The 14,905-nt window shown below is 37.1% G+C and overlaps 1 protein-coding gene across 7 annotated transcripts in view; it reads right to left on the bottom strand.

Annotated features, from left to right (window-relative positions):
• ankib1a (ankyrin repeat and IBR domain containing 1a) overlaps nt 1-14,905 on the bottom strand; it is a 393,960-nt gene that overhangs the window by 130,122 nt on the left and 248,933 nt on the right. For all 7 annotated transcript variants that reach the window (XM_051936157.1, XM_051936159.1, XM_051936161.1 and 4 more), the window contains 2 exons: nt 12,980-13,162; nt 12,318-12,435 (listed from right to left, as the gene is read on the bottom strand). In XM_051936157.1, coding sequence (XP_051792117.1) covers nt 12,318-12,435; nt 12,980-13,162 — 301 coding nt within the window. The remainder of the gene's footprint in view (nt 1-12,317; nt 12,436-12,979; nt 13,163-14,905) is intronic.

The raw sequence follows: 14,905 nt of genomic DNA on the forward strand, positions 1-14,905 counted from the left end.
TTTTTGAGCACATGCTGAGTTGCTGTTCAGATTATGGTAGAAAGAGAACAAAAGAGGACAGTAGTAATAGATGTTAGTGTTTCTTGATGTTAATACATTTATTCAACTTTATTTTGTGATGTCACTTATAACTTTAGACTTTGATGCCAAAACAGCATTTTTAATTCAACGTTGAATGAATCAACTCTGAATTATCTTTATAAAATTATCAGTTATCGGCACTGGTGTTCTCTCCTGTAATAAAATGGAGACCTGCAGCTATGTCATGGGACCCCAGTCTACTAGCTACACATCCACCCCACTTGCCTCGAATTCCACCCCCACTGTAGAAGTTTTCCACGATATATGGAAGTAATTATTTATCAAGCTATCCAGCTAATTAAAGTGTGACTAAACATCTACTCATGAAACCACAATAAACCAGGAAATACTGTACAAAGTAGAAACATTCATGATACCACCTAAAGCAAGAAATTAAGACAATTATGGAATCTAATCATAAACACAAAAAGAACAAATTCTCGACTCATGAGAACAAAGAAATTGATTGTTATAAAACAGGTAGTGTAGATAATGAATGGGAGCTAGTATTTTACCCAGCATTGACAAAATGGTCAACATTTTAAAACAACACTTGTACAAATACTTTGGCTAGTTCACATATATAATGGATGGCTTCATGTGCACATTGCAATCATCCTTAAGCAGCTGTATTCCGAAATGGCGCATTCCATTGGCCTGGCCTATTCCAAAGGTGGCTCGTGGGCCACATGTGGCCCAGAAGCAACAGCCTTTGATCCTGCCAGAAAGGCAAAGAAAAACTGAAAAACACATTTCAGAAGCTTTCAGAAACTCTTATATAAATTCCTACAGTCGTACAGACCGTGAATGCAACGCTCTGCATAACCTTGCAGCATTCAACCCACAATGCAACACCTTGTCTAGAAGTGGTGATAGTAGTCTATGATACTGTGACAACCTTTTTAATAAGACACACAGGAGCAGCTTCTCCGGGGGAGTCCTCAAAATAACTAACTTTTTATTTGGTGTGCCACGCTATAAACAGTGCCCTACTGCTCCTTGTGTGGGTCATGAGGGCACCGCAAAAAAAAAGTAGCCTTTCGCTTTTCTGTCTCTTTCTGCTCTTTTACTATTCACTTCCCTGTCACCCTGCTCTCCCTAGGGAGGTGCCATGAGCCCTCACAAAGTGCTTTCCTCCAAGACTCCACTTTCCTCAGCCCATTCACTAGCGAGACACATCACAATATCAACATAATGTAGGATCTGTAGCAAAGCCATGCCTCCAGTAATCACACGTGGTGATTTAAGACAAATCTATGCTCCCTCAGTGTGCAGTACACGTTGTATTCATGTGTGTTAGCTACAGTTATCATTTGTTATGGGTTTGGGCACTGATAGCTATGATAGTTTTTTTATTCTGTTAAATGCACTTTGTGATGTGATGGGTCATATATACGCAGTCGCAAATGGTAGCACTGCTGGCTCACAGTAAGGACATCATGGGTTCGCATCCTGGCTCCTCCCTGTGTGGGGCACAATACACTTTGAGTACTGAGAAAAGCGCTATAGAAATTAAAGGGTTATTATTGCATGACCAAAATATTTATTATTTTCCAAGAGGTAAACAAGTGTTATTGCTAATACTGTGCACTTTTTTGATTTTATGCACTTTGAGATGTGCCTGGGTCTGATGTGAGCAGAACTTTTTTTTTTATTATTTCAAAAGTAGAAAAAAAGTATTCCTACTACCTCAGATTCTGTTCAGTTACTGTGCGTCTTCTTTATGATTTTTTTATGCACTTTATGATGTGCCAGTGTCAGATGTGACCAAATTTCAAAGGGAAATAATGAATAAACATTATTTGTTTTTCAATACTAAAAATGTATGGCCCAGCTAAATTTCTTGGTATGAAAATCTGCTCCAAGAGAATTTGTAATTGAATAGCCCTGCCATAGGAAAAAAATATATCATTTTATTTGGTCAAAATACATCTCAAATTAGGTCCTTCATTGCTTCAAGGTAGACCACAAGCCATCAGAGATATCAAGAAGAGCAAGAAAATAATAAAATAACCTGATTTTCAGCAAGTATGCAGACCTCATAAATGCTGACTTATAGGAGTGAAAGTGTGTTAGGGCTGAATGGGAATATTGTGGGATCTGCCCCAGCTTGGCAAACGGCCCTATCCACAATTTAATGAAACTATTCTCTGTTAATCAAAACTTGTAACTCTAAGCTTCATCACTGGACACTGAGGAAAGCTGAAAAAGGAAAAGCATTTTTACAGTGCCTAGGATAGTAACAGCAGTAGAAAGGAAACCCATGGGAGTCAGTGGGTTTGTAATAAAACGGTGACGCTGTGTTATCTAATCTTGTTTTTATGTTATGGCTCTGGAAATAACATTTTCTTTTTTTTTGTGGTTACATGGTGTTTGGGGCTGTTCTTGAATTCCCATGGAATAAATTCAGGCAGGCAAAAATCAAATAACAAACAACTGTGTTAATGTGAAAAATAACTATCAGTTAATGTTCATTTAGTGTTACAATGGTGCCCAGACTAATCAGAAGCAACAATCAATAGGGGATACAATGTTTTGTTTCTTGTTTTTTGTTTAAAGATTCATGTAGCAAACAAACTCTGACAGAAGAGATAAAGATGCATGGGGATTTAAACGACGCTCTTTAGCGATCACTCTTTGAAGGTGATTTTACTGATCCCAGATGAAACTATAAAAAGAGTTTTAAACATAGCAGTGACTAATCAATCTCATGCTAGGAAAGTGACAACGGATAAATGCGCTGACTTCATCTTCCCCTAATGACAGCATTATTATTATCTCACTTTGCAAATTGATGCTCAATGACACTGCCATATATTTGACAATGAATTATGACAGCATGAGTAAATTTTGGTAATGAAGTTGGGCCTCAGACAGAAAGAGGACAAGTTAAAGTGCTAAAAAAATAAAACATCCAGATTACAGTTTGCATTTTATCTGCAAACTGTCAGACATGTTCAACAATAAGAAAAGCACAACACTACCAAGGTAGCATATTCTGTTAGCCTGGTGATGCAGTTGCCGGGAAGCTGTAAGGGGCACATTCATTGTATGTGATTAAGCCACAAAAGTCATCTCCATTAGCTGAGAGGTGTTAATTAGCATCACAGCCTATCTGCTGATATAGCAACCGCATGGGATCATAATCTACACAAGTGCATCTTGACCTTTTCACGTAGCTTTACTTTGTCATAGCACATAAAAATTAACAGAGCTGAACACTGTGAAACAATAAAATAAAAAAAATAATGAAGTTAAGGCATAACACTAAAATACAGTGTATCAATATAAGTTAACCCACAGTTAAAATTTATTACAGCATTGTTTAAAAACAGGAATCTCCAACTATTTATGTGTAAATGAATTTAAAACAGAGCAGAGTGATGGAAAGTATAATGTAAGAAATTCCCTTACATATGGGTAGATTTGACTTTGTTACCAGTTTGGTCTGTGCTTACCAATTGTTAAACAGCACACCAATTTATGCCTCAGTTTTTTATTCAAGAAAATCCTTTCCCAAAACCTATCAACACAATTTCAAAACTACTCACTTGTCTATGCAAGCCTTAAATGTCTAGGTCAAAATTAAATATAACCACCAAAAATATTCACTTTTCTGTCAAAATAAATCTTTGCCGTCATATGACAGACACAAGAAGTCATGTACACAAACACTACTGAACTCAACAACACACTAGAGAGAAAAAATGAATGCCTATTTTCAGATTAGTGGAGCCTTATTATTTTAATTACCACGCTTATTTTAACTTCACCTGTTTGTTGTCTGGTACAAATCTTGTAATCGATATTTAACCCACTTCCTATTGTCCACATGACTTGAAATGTTGCATACTTACTCACTTCCAATACATGAATCAATAATCAGTGTCACTAATTGATCAATTAATCAATGTTAATTAAGACATGAAATTTTCATATGAAGAATAGTTCAAGATTTCACCAATAGATGGCACTAGTAACAGATAGAAATATTAAAGGAAGTGTTAAAATATTGATTACAAAATGATACTAAAACAAACCCAAGACTAAAATGTTGAAAATAATAAATATATAAAAAAAACTTTTTAAAAACCACGCTTATATTAAGTTAAAAAATGTACTAAAAAGTAAAAAAATAAGTCTCTCATACATCACTTGCAAAATAAAAGCATGGGCGCTTTTAATAATAATAATAATAATTCATTACATTTATATAGCGCTTTTCTCAGTACTCAAAGCGCTATCCACACAGGGAGGAACCGGGAAGCGAACCCAGAATCTTCCACAGTCTCCTTACCGCAATGCAGCAGCACTACCACTGCGCCATCTGTGAGGAGGCTTTTCATCAATCAACATTCAAAAATCACTTCTTAAAATCTTAGCGAAAGCACCCACGCTTTTATTTTACGAGTGATGTACGAGAGACTTATTTTTTACTTTTTAGTACATTTTTTAACTTAATATAAGCATGGTTTTTAAAAAAGTATTTTTTTTATAACTGGCAGGGAATTGCAGGTAGAGCAAAAATACAGCAAATCATCTTTTGAGGCAAATATTTTATTTGGATTATAGAGTCGAAAATAAAAGTACCTAGAAACACGCTAACTGTATAAACATACAGTACACACAGCATAAACAGAAAAAAAACAAAAACAAAAAAACATACAGGACCTGCAGCAAGTTTTCATTAAGGGAATCTCTGAAATTTGCTCCACTCTATTCTCCCAGTCCCTGCCAATAATTAACAACCCCAGAGCATAATGCGACCATCAGCAAGCTTCACAGATGGAATGGTATTGCACAGTTTGGTCCAGGCCCAACACTAATCTCATTTTTACAAACTCCAAGTAAGCTTACATGTGTCTTTTACTAAGGAAAGGCTTCCATCTGGCGTCTCTGTCAAAGTTCAGAATAGTGAAGCCTTGCAATGATAGTTGTCATTCTAGGAGTTTCTCTCATCTCCATGAAGGTTCTCTGGAGTGACCATAGGGTTCTTGGGTACTTCTCTTAGTATGTTCTTTCTCCCCCTGATTGCTCAATTTGGTCAGGTGGCCAGCTCTAAGAAAAGTCATGATTGTTCCAAAAAAGCATGATGAAGGCAATTGTGGTCTTGGGAATCGTCAATGCTGCAGGAATGTTTTTAGATTGATAGATTGAAGGATATATAGATTGATAGAGTTTTGTAGCCTTCCCCAGATCTTTGCTTCAACACAATCTAAGCTCTAAGCTCACCAGGCAGTTCTTTCAACCTCAAAACTTGGTTTTTGCTCCAATGAGCCCTTCTGTTGCCAGGTGTGTACACTTCTCTAATCAGGTCCCATCAATTGACTTGACCACAGGTGGACACCAGGTATGGAAACATCTTAATGAAGGATCAATAAAATGAGATGCACCTGAGTCAGATTTCAAATGTCTTTGGAAAGAGTCTGCATACTTGTACCAATGTGATATGTCAGTTTTTTATTTTTAATAAATTTGCAAAACAAAAACTAAAATTCTGTTTTTCCTTTGTCATTCTGAGATATTGAGTGCTTCCTGATATGAGGAAAAATTTATTTAAGTCTGTAACATAGTAAAATGTGAAAAAAGTGAAGGGGTCTGAAGACTTTCTGAATCCACTGTCTATCACAAAGCTCCTAAAACGGCAAAAGTGGTTTACCCACACCCATTAGTATGAAGTGCATTTTTTCTCTGGTAATGTGAGTAAGTAGCTTTATTCACAACTTAACAGACTGTTTCGTTTTAGTTCAATACACTCTGAATCAGAACAGTATTGTTTTGCAAAAATGACACACGGACAGTTAACATCAAAACTTCAGAAGACGTGTGGTGAGTAGGACAGAAAAACTAAACATGCAGTGTAGTGTGAGAATGATCAGAATACACTAGTTTAATTTGCATAAATTGAAGTTCTACTGCATACAGTTTATTAAAACAACAGCGAAGGTCAAGCAGGAACCTGGCAAACTATTTTACAATTAAATTAATAAGTATTTGCAAAATTCAGAGAAAAATTTAATTTTCGTTAAGATAATATAACGATTTGTTTTATTGTTGAGATAAGAGAGGTGGATTAGGATTCTTCCAGTTAAGCAAGGTAAGTCTTTGTGCATTCAATGCTATATAATATTGCGTTGTCTGGTGCTATTCCTAATATTGATTTTAAGGAGTCTGGAGCGATTTTAGATTTATCTGAACAATATCCAAAATTTATAAACCAAAATGGTCCGAGCATAGATTATTCCCAAAATGAATGACCTAAACAGGCTGGCCATCTTCTGACAGCTCTCATAATTCAGGTCTTATCCTGGATACATTTGAAACAAATCTAAGAGTCCTGTTTTGAGAGACAAATGTTTTAAGAATGTTGCCACTATTAGCTATGACATTTAGGACATGAAGCTTCATAACATTAGTAACTGTGAAGACTGGAAATGAGTATCTCTGGGATGTAGTGGTATCTAAGATGAAGCAGCTTCTTTTAACAATGTTTTGTCATTGGAGGTGAGCCTACAATCACCCAGTCAAACATTAGAAATACAGCGAGATTTAATGGGAGATGACAGAGTGCTTGGCATTACATACTCTAAATGTTTGTTGGTTAGCACCAGCTTTTAAATCAAGGTCATTTTAGATTGTGTCATCTGCATGTGACTAAGAAAGAAAGACCTGGAAAAGATGAGAAACAGAGCCAACAAGGCATATACTTTATTGTGATATCCACTAAAGTGAAGCACAAAAAAATTCAGGCTTATAGAAACCCACAAAAAAGGGTCATACATGCCCTGAATTCTGGCCTGGGCCTAATGGTTATGCTTTACCTCCAGGCTGCCTAGCACCTAAATTCAAAAGGTAGGCTTTCCGGCCTATACAGGCCCAAAATGGGGCTAATATCTAAAAATGTGCCAGAAATGAAGAAAAGAAAAAACTGTTAGACCTCTGGTCCAAAACAAAATTAACAAGTTATGGTGTTGTAAATCAATCATTGCCCATTATTTGGATGCAAGAAAATACTGTAAGAGCTGGCAGACAACTCTTCACTTGCTAGGTGGGACTAGAAAAGTGTCTCTTCTGTGTGATACTGGTCAAAAGAACAAGTGACGTGGTGTTTGTCTGCAGACTCAATCAATCAATCTAACCTTTACTGTAATATACACAGAGTTCAGTGTACACATATAACACCATTTTTATTTGAGTGTCTACCACGCAGAATACAACCACCAACAACAATTAATGGTACAATTAACAATACAGTAATACAACAAAACAGAATGATAAACACTAAACCACAAAGTATAAAATACTGTGCAATAGCAAACATGCAGCCTGAAGTAGCCAGAATTTAGAACCCGTGTATGATGCTGTTCACCTCATTTACATATTCATAACCTAAGTGACATCATTTTTCATAGCTAATATCCTGTATTAGTACCAGAGTAAGTTTCTAGTGTTCAGCTAGCAACGGAGCACTAACAGGACCCATGAATACCTCAGGGCATTTTTCACAATAGTTTAAGTCTTATGAGCAGCAATAAGAATGAAGATACATTAGAGAAATGTGGGGGAGGATGCTATTTTAATGAAAGATTGTAATTTCCTAGAATGAGAGAGAAACAATTCCACCCAGGTAGGAGGTAAAGGAAATAAGCTGTTGAAGATGGCCCTACTGACACAGTCAGCGTAGCTCCTGCTAGAAAGAATTAACGCTTGTCTGCATGTATTAATTTAAGGAACCCAAAGTGAGAAGGCAACACAGAAACTAGACATCAGTGGCTGAAAGAGTGTAGGAATAGGACTTGTTTGTGTCTGACTTAGAACTGAAGATCTTGTGTGTGTGTGTGTGTGTGTGTATAATTGAAACAATTGTGGAACTTTCATTTTGATTATAAAATGATCACATAATAATCCTCTTTAATAAAATCTCTGTGTGCGTCCATGTGTCCGTGTGTGTGTGTCTTCTGGTGAAGTACGCATGCGCGGGGCACGGTGCGATGCTTCAAAGGCCGCCTGATGCATCACACAAGACAGAGAGGGCGGGACCTATAAAATATCACGCGGCCGATCCAATTGGATTTCGGTAAATGAGGTAAGACCTAAAACATAACGCACGAAAAATCCAATCGGGTACTGAGACGCGGAGACCAGCTTCCCTAAAGAGGTGGGATTAGTGTTTGTTGTTGTGCAAGTGTTCACTCTGAGGATGTCAGATTTGCGATTAACAAACTTGGCCGGTAAAGTGTGAAGTGTTTTCCTAAATATACGAATTTTCATGATATTACAATAGGATGACTTTTAAAAGTAGATTTATTTTCGCGCACATAAAATCCGTTGCTGGGGAGACGCCATAAATTCAATAATCAGCTGCACACCAGCACAGATTAAAATACTTGCTGGAGAGACGTATTACTGTGAGAGAAAATTAAAGGTACACAATACAGTGACACATATTACAGCCACATACAAGTCGGTATTACTGTAACAGAAAATAGACGGTCCTTTGACATTTAATATAGACTGTTCCTACTAATGTTTATGCACTACTATTCTAGAGCCCGTTATTGTAACGGGTTTAATGTCTGGTACATTTATAAATGCCATGCATTCATTCATCTTTTTAATTTTCTTCAAATGCTTTTGAAGAAAATGCAAAATTAGCAACATAACATTCTCAAACCACTTAATGTCATTCAAGGTCACAAAAGGCTCGGGTCTCAGCCTATTGGAGAGCTCACTCTCTCATGCACATACACCCAGATAGAGTCAATATGAAACTGCCAATTAATCTAACATATATGCACAAATCTTTGAGGATGTAGGAGGAAAAACTCAACACACGAAGACGATGCAAACTCTACACAGACAACAACCAGGCACGGAATTCAAAGCCAGGATGCTGAATCCATGAAGCAGTACTGTTAACCACTGTCCAAATGTACCTTTTAAAAGAAATCCCCAGTGACTGCATTTCACACAAACACCAGTTAAGATGTTTTGACATTATAGTTTAAGCACCTGCTGTTTGCTTGAAATACGAGAGGTCCAACGGCAAGCAGAGCAGTATGACGAAAAAATGTGCAGTGAACTGAAAAAAGAAGTTGCAGTGTGAATGAATAAAACATTACAGTCAAGAATATTGTGGACATGCCATTTGCTGCCTTTATTAACTCATTTTTAAAACATATAGATAACTTCTATCTGCCGCAGCCAGGTGTTACATGGGCAATCCCTTGGCCTGGTCCAGCCACTCGGGTCCCCAACAATGAGGATCCTATGAGCTGGCTCACCTTCAGGGAAACGCGCCACATGGCTGTAGTGGCGTAACTGACGCTCCCTCACAATGCAGGTAATGTGCCTCATTCGGGAGTCCATGAGCAACTGCTCATTCAACACAAAGTCAAACCAATGGTACCAAAGGAGTTCAGTCTTCGTCTCAGGTCACTGGATAGCGTCCATGTCTCACAACCATATAGCAAGACATGAAGCACCAGGATTCTAAATGGCAGACGCCAGTCAATCACAGGAAGAACCATTACACTCACACACCCATGCACAATCCCATTCACGCTTATGTATAATTGCCATTTCAGATTATCTTTATGGCTTTGTGTATGTGTTAGAGAGAACACCAAGCTCAGCCTGGGAAAATGTGCAAAACCAACAAAGATAATGACCAAGCACTCAATTCAAATCTATTTGATGCTAGATCCATGACGAAGCTCCAGTTATGTATCACCTTACATAAGAGCTAGTCATCTATACAGCATTCAGTTTGCTAATAGGCAACATTTCCATTATCAATATCCTACGGCTCTACATTTCAGTCCACTTCATTTGCAGCTGCAATGACTATCCTTAAATATGTTTGGAACTGCAGTTGGCTTCAATAATGGGTCATCAGAAACACATTTTCTTCTTGTATTCAGCTACAAGTAGCAACAGAGACATGAGTGCTACAAATTCAAAGGTCTGCTTTCAGTAGGTCTGCCATTTGAATGTTCATATCCAACCTAAGCGCTACAAGTCATAACTTTAAAATATCAAGGTTACCACATGGAAATTGATGGAAACTGTAAACACTTTTGTTTTTTTACATCCTGTAGATACTCATTTTCAAATCATTTTTTAGAAAGACAAAACAGCTCTTAATAGCTTCAGGCACGTGTTTGGTTTTGTGCTGATCAACTTCTTTATTTAAGTCTAAACTCCAGCCAAAAAAGCAGCTGTGAGCTGACATGCCAACAGGAAATGTATTCTTACATTAAAAAAAGAAGAATCTTTAGAACACAAATAATGCTAAATAACATATATACCATGACTGTGAAGAAATTACTTTGACTTGAAAAGTACTTTAACTCTTTCAGGGCGGATGTTAACTTTTGTCAAAAAGAGGGGTTGACGGTGGTAATCAACTGTGAATGGTGACAAAACCCACTGTTATGTTTTAGTTGGATTCTCTTTGCTAGAAGGAAAGTTAGCTTCATTGGTTTGACCAAGATTCCCTGTGCTTTTGTGAGTAGCAAGGAGTAAACAATGGCAAAAATGGCATTGACATCTGGTGACAGATCAAAGCAATTTTAAAGCAAAATACTCAGTGGATGACTTAAGTTTTGCATATTATCGCTGAATTGGACTCTAACTTGTCAGACTCAGATTCTGATAAAAGTGATTGAAAATGAATGTGAGGTACCAGCATCAGCTGATTGGTGCTGAAGAGACAATGACAAGAGGTACAAATCAGATTGAGATGCACTGCTGCCCCCACCACGTGAAGGCACCCTGGCGGCCAAAACACAAAGCAACAGAAGTGAGTTTCAGAAGACTGTGTTTTTTCGAAAAAATATTCAGACCTCAAAAGAGTTAAAGTACCACTTTCAAAATCATATGCACGCTTCCATCCTTAGCAGCAACTATGTAGAAATTTCTGTTTCTTACAATATATTCATAAGAATGCATCCAATCTAAAGTAAAGATCTTCTAGCTTTAAACTGCACAGGAAAAAAAATATATTATATACTACATATAAATATATATTTGATGTATTTATTTTATTCATAAGCAATATTATAGAATTTTGATAGCTTTCTATTATTTAGCAAAACAGAATGCTTTAAACCTTAAGCAAAAAAAAACAAAACAAAAATACTTCATATTTGGGCTAAAAATATACGTAAACATAAGTTCAGTGCTGACTCAGGGCTGATTTATACTTCTGTGTTGCGCCGCGCTGCACATGTCTAAACGCTACTGATCCATTAAATCAGTTATTATCTAATGATCCACTAAAATGCTGGCAGTTTTTGCCCTTCAGGATCACCACTCCTCTTGCTACACATTTTTTCCAAAGATGAACACTTTTGTCCCTCACATCCTTCCACTTTTTCATACATTCGGAAACTTCCAAACTGATTTTAGCTGATATTTCACTCCACAAATTGGCTGCAATTTGATTGTCTTTGAAGTGTTGTAATGATGTATTACATAAATGTGCACATCTTCTAATTTCCTAGACAAGTCTTTCTTCAATCTGCTCCATGTTTACTTCAGCATAGCAGAAAATGAACAATAACATATGTTTTTGGAAATACGTAGTTACCAAACTGGCCAATCAGAGTCATAGAGATCTGTATCAATGCTACAAGTAATCACATTTCTGAGGAGGTATACATCAGAATGTGCCATAGTCCACATGGTCTACAGCTTAGGCTTGACGCAGAAGTGTAAATAAGCCTTCACAGAGATACAGGGAGTCTTATCAGCACCACTGAAGGTGCACATTGTCCAGAGCTGTGGTGTGAAAATGAATAAAGACTCTGTACAAAATTTCTCCTAACAAAGTCGCTTCACTGTAGATTTTTTTTTTTTCCTAATGAGGATCTCTGTGGGAATATGTTGAGTAATGTAGACTAGGCAACTTGGCCTCGTAACACAATCCAGTAAATAAAAGAATAATGCTCAGTTGTGGTTATGAACTGTTGGTTTTGCTTTAAGGAGTGAATATTTGTTAGCTACTCCTCTCTGTTCTTCCTATACCAAACTATATGTCTAACTATACTGAGAAATTATTTAAAGAAGAGCAGAGGGCATTTCTTTAACTTATTGTTACTCAATACCGCCTTTTAGAATGTGGTCCCTAGTGTTTCACATAAAGTGCGGGCCACGGCTTGGTTACCGTCTGCCCTTCTCCTTCCAGGATGTCACCTTTTAAATATTAAATGAAGTCTAACAGGTTACGTTACCATGTGCTCGGAGCAGGGCTTCAGCAGTGAAAAGGGGCGTCTGGAGCATATCTGCAGTCTCTACAATGAGCATATCCTTTAAGCGGCGCAGATCCTGGGGTCTCAGGCCTTCGTAGGGCTGCATAAGATACAAATACAGTGTTTCTTTGTTATTAAAATAATTCAGATTAACTTCAGTGTAAGAAAAAAAGATTAGGAAGTAACATGATAGAGCATTTTTAAATTATGAAGAATATATATAGGGAGGATGCCAGAGGTTGCTTTAAAATGAGCACTTCAGTAAGGACATGGAAGCACAGATGTAAGCCTGTTATGGGTAAATTTCACACAAACATTTTTTGGCTAAGATGTTAAAGGTACAAGTTATGAAGAAGTGTTGTAGACAGTATTACACTGGGGACCTTCAAATCACAATTTGATGAATAATGAGAAAGGGAACTGATGCTGGTCTGAATAACCTGTTTTCAACAAAATATTTTCTTTTTCTTTTTTATGTAATGGTAAGCTTCTCTCGCCTTTCAAGGTTTCAATAAAGATCTATTTTATTATACCATGATAATCAAATATACCATAAATATAAACACAGGGTATTCTGATGTTAACTTTTAATTACTGAACATATTCAGTGAGGTACAAAACAATGACAGAGCAATGGCATTTACCTCTCTTCTGTCTAAAGCAGCATACTCTGCTTCAATGTCGTCGGCTTCAGGATCTCTGGAGAAGACCATCTGAGATTCAAGATTCAGTGCCAGTTCTTTGTGGTGCTGCTTCTCTGCACAGTCACAGGGAGTGTCTTTATCTTCATTTTCACAAAACAAGTCTGCATTACTTTTCACCAGGTACTGAAAACAGAAATGATCAAATGCACAATTAATATATTATTAAAAAAAAAAAAAAAGAAACCAAGCTGCAACCTCATTCTGACATTGGTCTAACAAGTGAGACTTTACTTTTAGATGCGTCAAAACTGACTGATGGATTAGGGCTAAAGCGACTGAAAGTTGTTTCAAAGTACCTCTTGATTAGTTTGATTTATATGCAGCACCAGTTCAAATGTACCACTTGTTAAACCACATTTAGAATGGGAAGCACCAAGCATATCTCCAGCAGGATAAGATGCACAGATCATGCAAGTTTCAGCAAAAAATGCAAGAGCTTTCTAACTGAATGCAATTCAAAAATCAGTCCATTAAAAATGGGAAAATATGAGTAATGACTAAGGCAAAGAGTTGAAAAAATAACTTACATGATCACTAATCACGTTACTACGTAACTGCAGTATGAATTACAGTCATGAAAAAAAGTAAACATGTTTGATCCTTTTTAACTTATGCTGACATATCAAGATTTGATCGCCATTTAAAGGTTATCTGTAGATAAAGATGATATAATATAGTAAACAACATGCCGCATTTACATTTTGTAGTCCACTGTATAGTTTAAATAAACATAAATATAAATTTTGTATGTGGAAAAAGTAAGTACATCCCTATATTTGTCACTACCTCAAATACCTAAAATTAGAATCAGATGGACCCGATTAGGTGCAAACGATTAGAACATCATTAGAGGGGATCTTGGAGGAACCTGTCTTATTTAAACCTCAGACATTTAGTCTAGTTTGTTCTGTGTTGTTGAAATGTATGTTATCACAATGCCAGGTTGAAAAAGCTCTCCGAGACCTTCAGGGAGAAGATTATGGATGCCTTTGTGCCTGGAAAGGGATTCAAAAAGATCTCCAAACAACTGGAAATTAACCATTCCATTATCCGTAAGATCAGCAGAAAATTTCAAGCAACTGCCAAGTTGTACAGACCAGCCCAGTGACTCCAGTCTGACAAGAGACCACAAGATGCTGAAAGAAGTCTCCAAGAACCCCAGAATTTCATCACAGGACCAACACGTACCTTTTTCCACTTACAGAGTGCAGGAGCCTACCATTAGAAAGAGGCTGCACAAATTAGATCTATATGGGATGTCTGCTAGGAAGGGACTTTGCTGTCCAGAAAGAACATCACAGCAATACCAGAATTTGCTCATGAATACCTAGACAGAGACCAGACTTCGGGAAAAATTATGCCTTTTTTAAGACAAGGCAAATAGCATTTGACTAGAAGAACCTGTTACTTGCTGTAAAGCATGGTGGTGAAAATATTATGGTTTATGGCAGCTTTGCTACATCAGGGCCTGGGCAGCTCACCATATAACCCACTATGAATTCTTCATTGTACAAGACTGTGAGCAAGGATAATGGGAGACCATTTATCAGAAGATTGATGCTCAACTGAAAGTGGACCTTGCAAAATGACGATGACCCTCAATATACTAGTAAATCCATTAAGGAATGGCTGAAAAAAAAAATGGAGGGTTCTAGAATGGCTGAAAAAAGTGGAGGGTTCTAGAATGGCCAAATTAAAACTCAAATCTGAATCCCATCAATCTGCTGTATGGGGGACTTGAATTGGGCTGTGCGTTTATGACACTCCTCAAACATGGCAACAATTGAAAGAATTTTGCATAAAGAAGTGGGAAAAGTTTTCTCCCACTCGATGTCAGAGACTGATACACAGTTACAGGATATGCCA

The sequence above is a fragment of the Erpetoichthys calabaricus genome, chromosome 13, assembly GCF_900747795.2.
Source record: "Erpetoichthys calabaricus chromosome 13, fErpCal1.3, whole genome shotgun sequence".
In the NCBI taxonomy this organism is placed as follows: domain Eukaryota; kingdom Metazoa; phylum Chordata; class Cladistia; order Polypteriformes; family Polypteridae; genus Erpetoichthys; species Erpetoichthys calabaricus.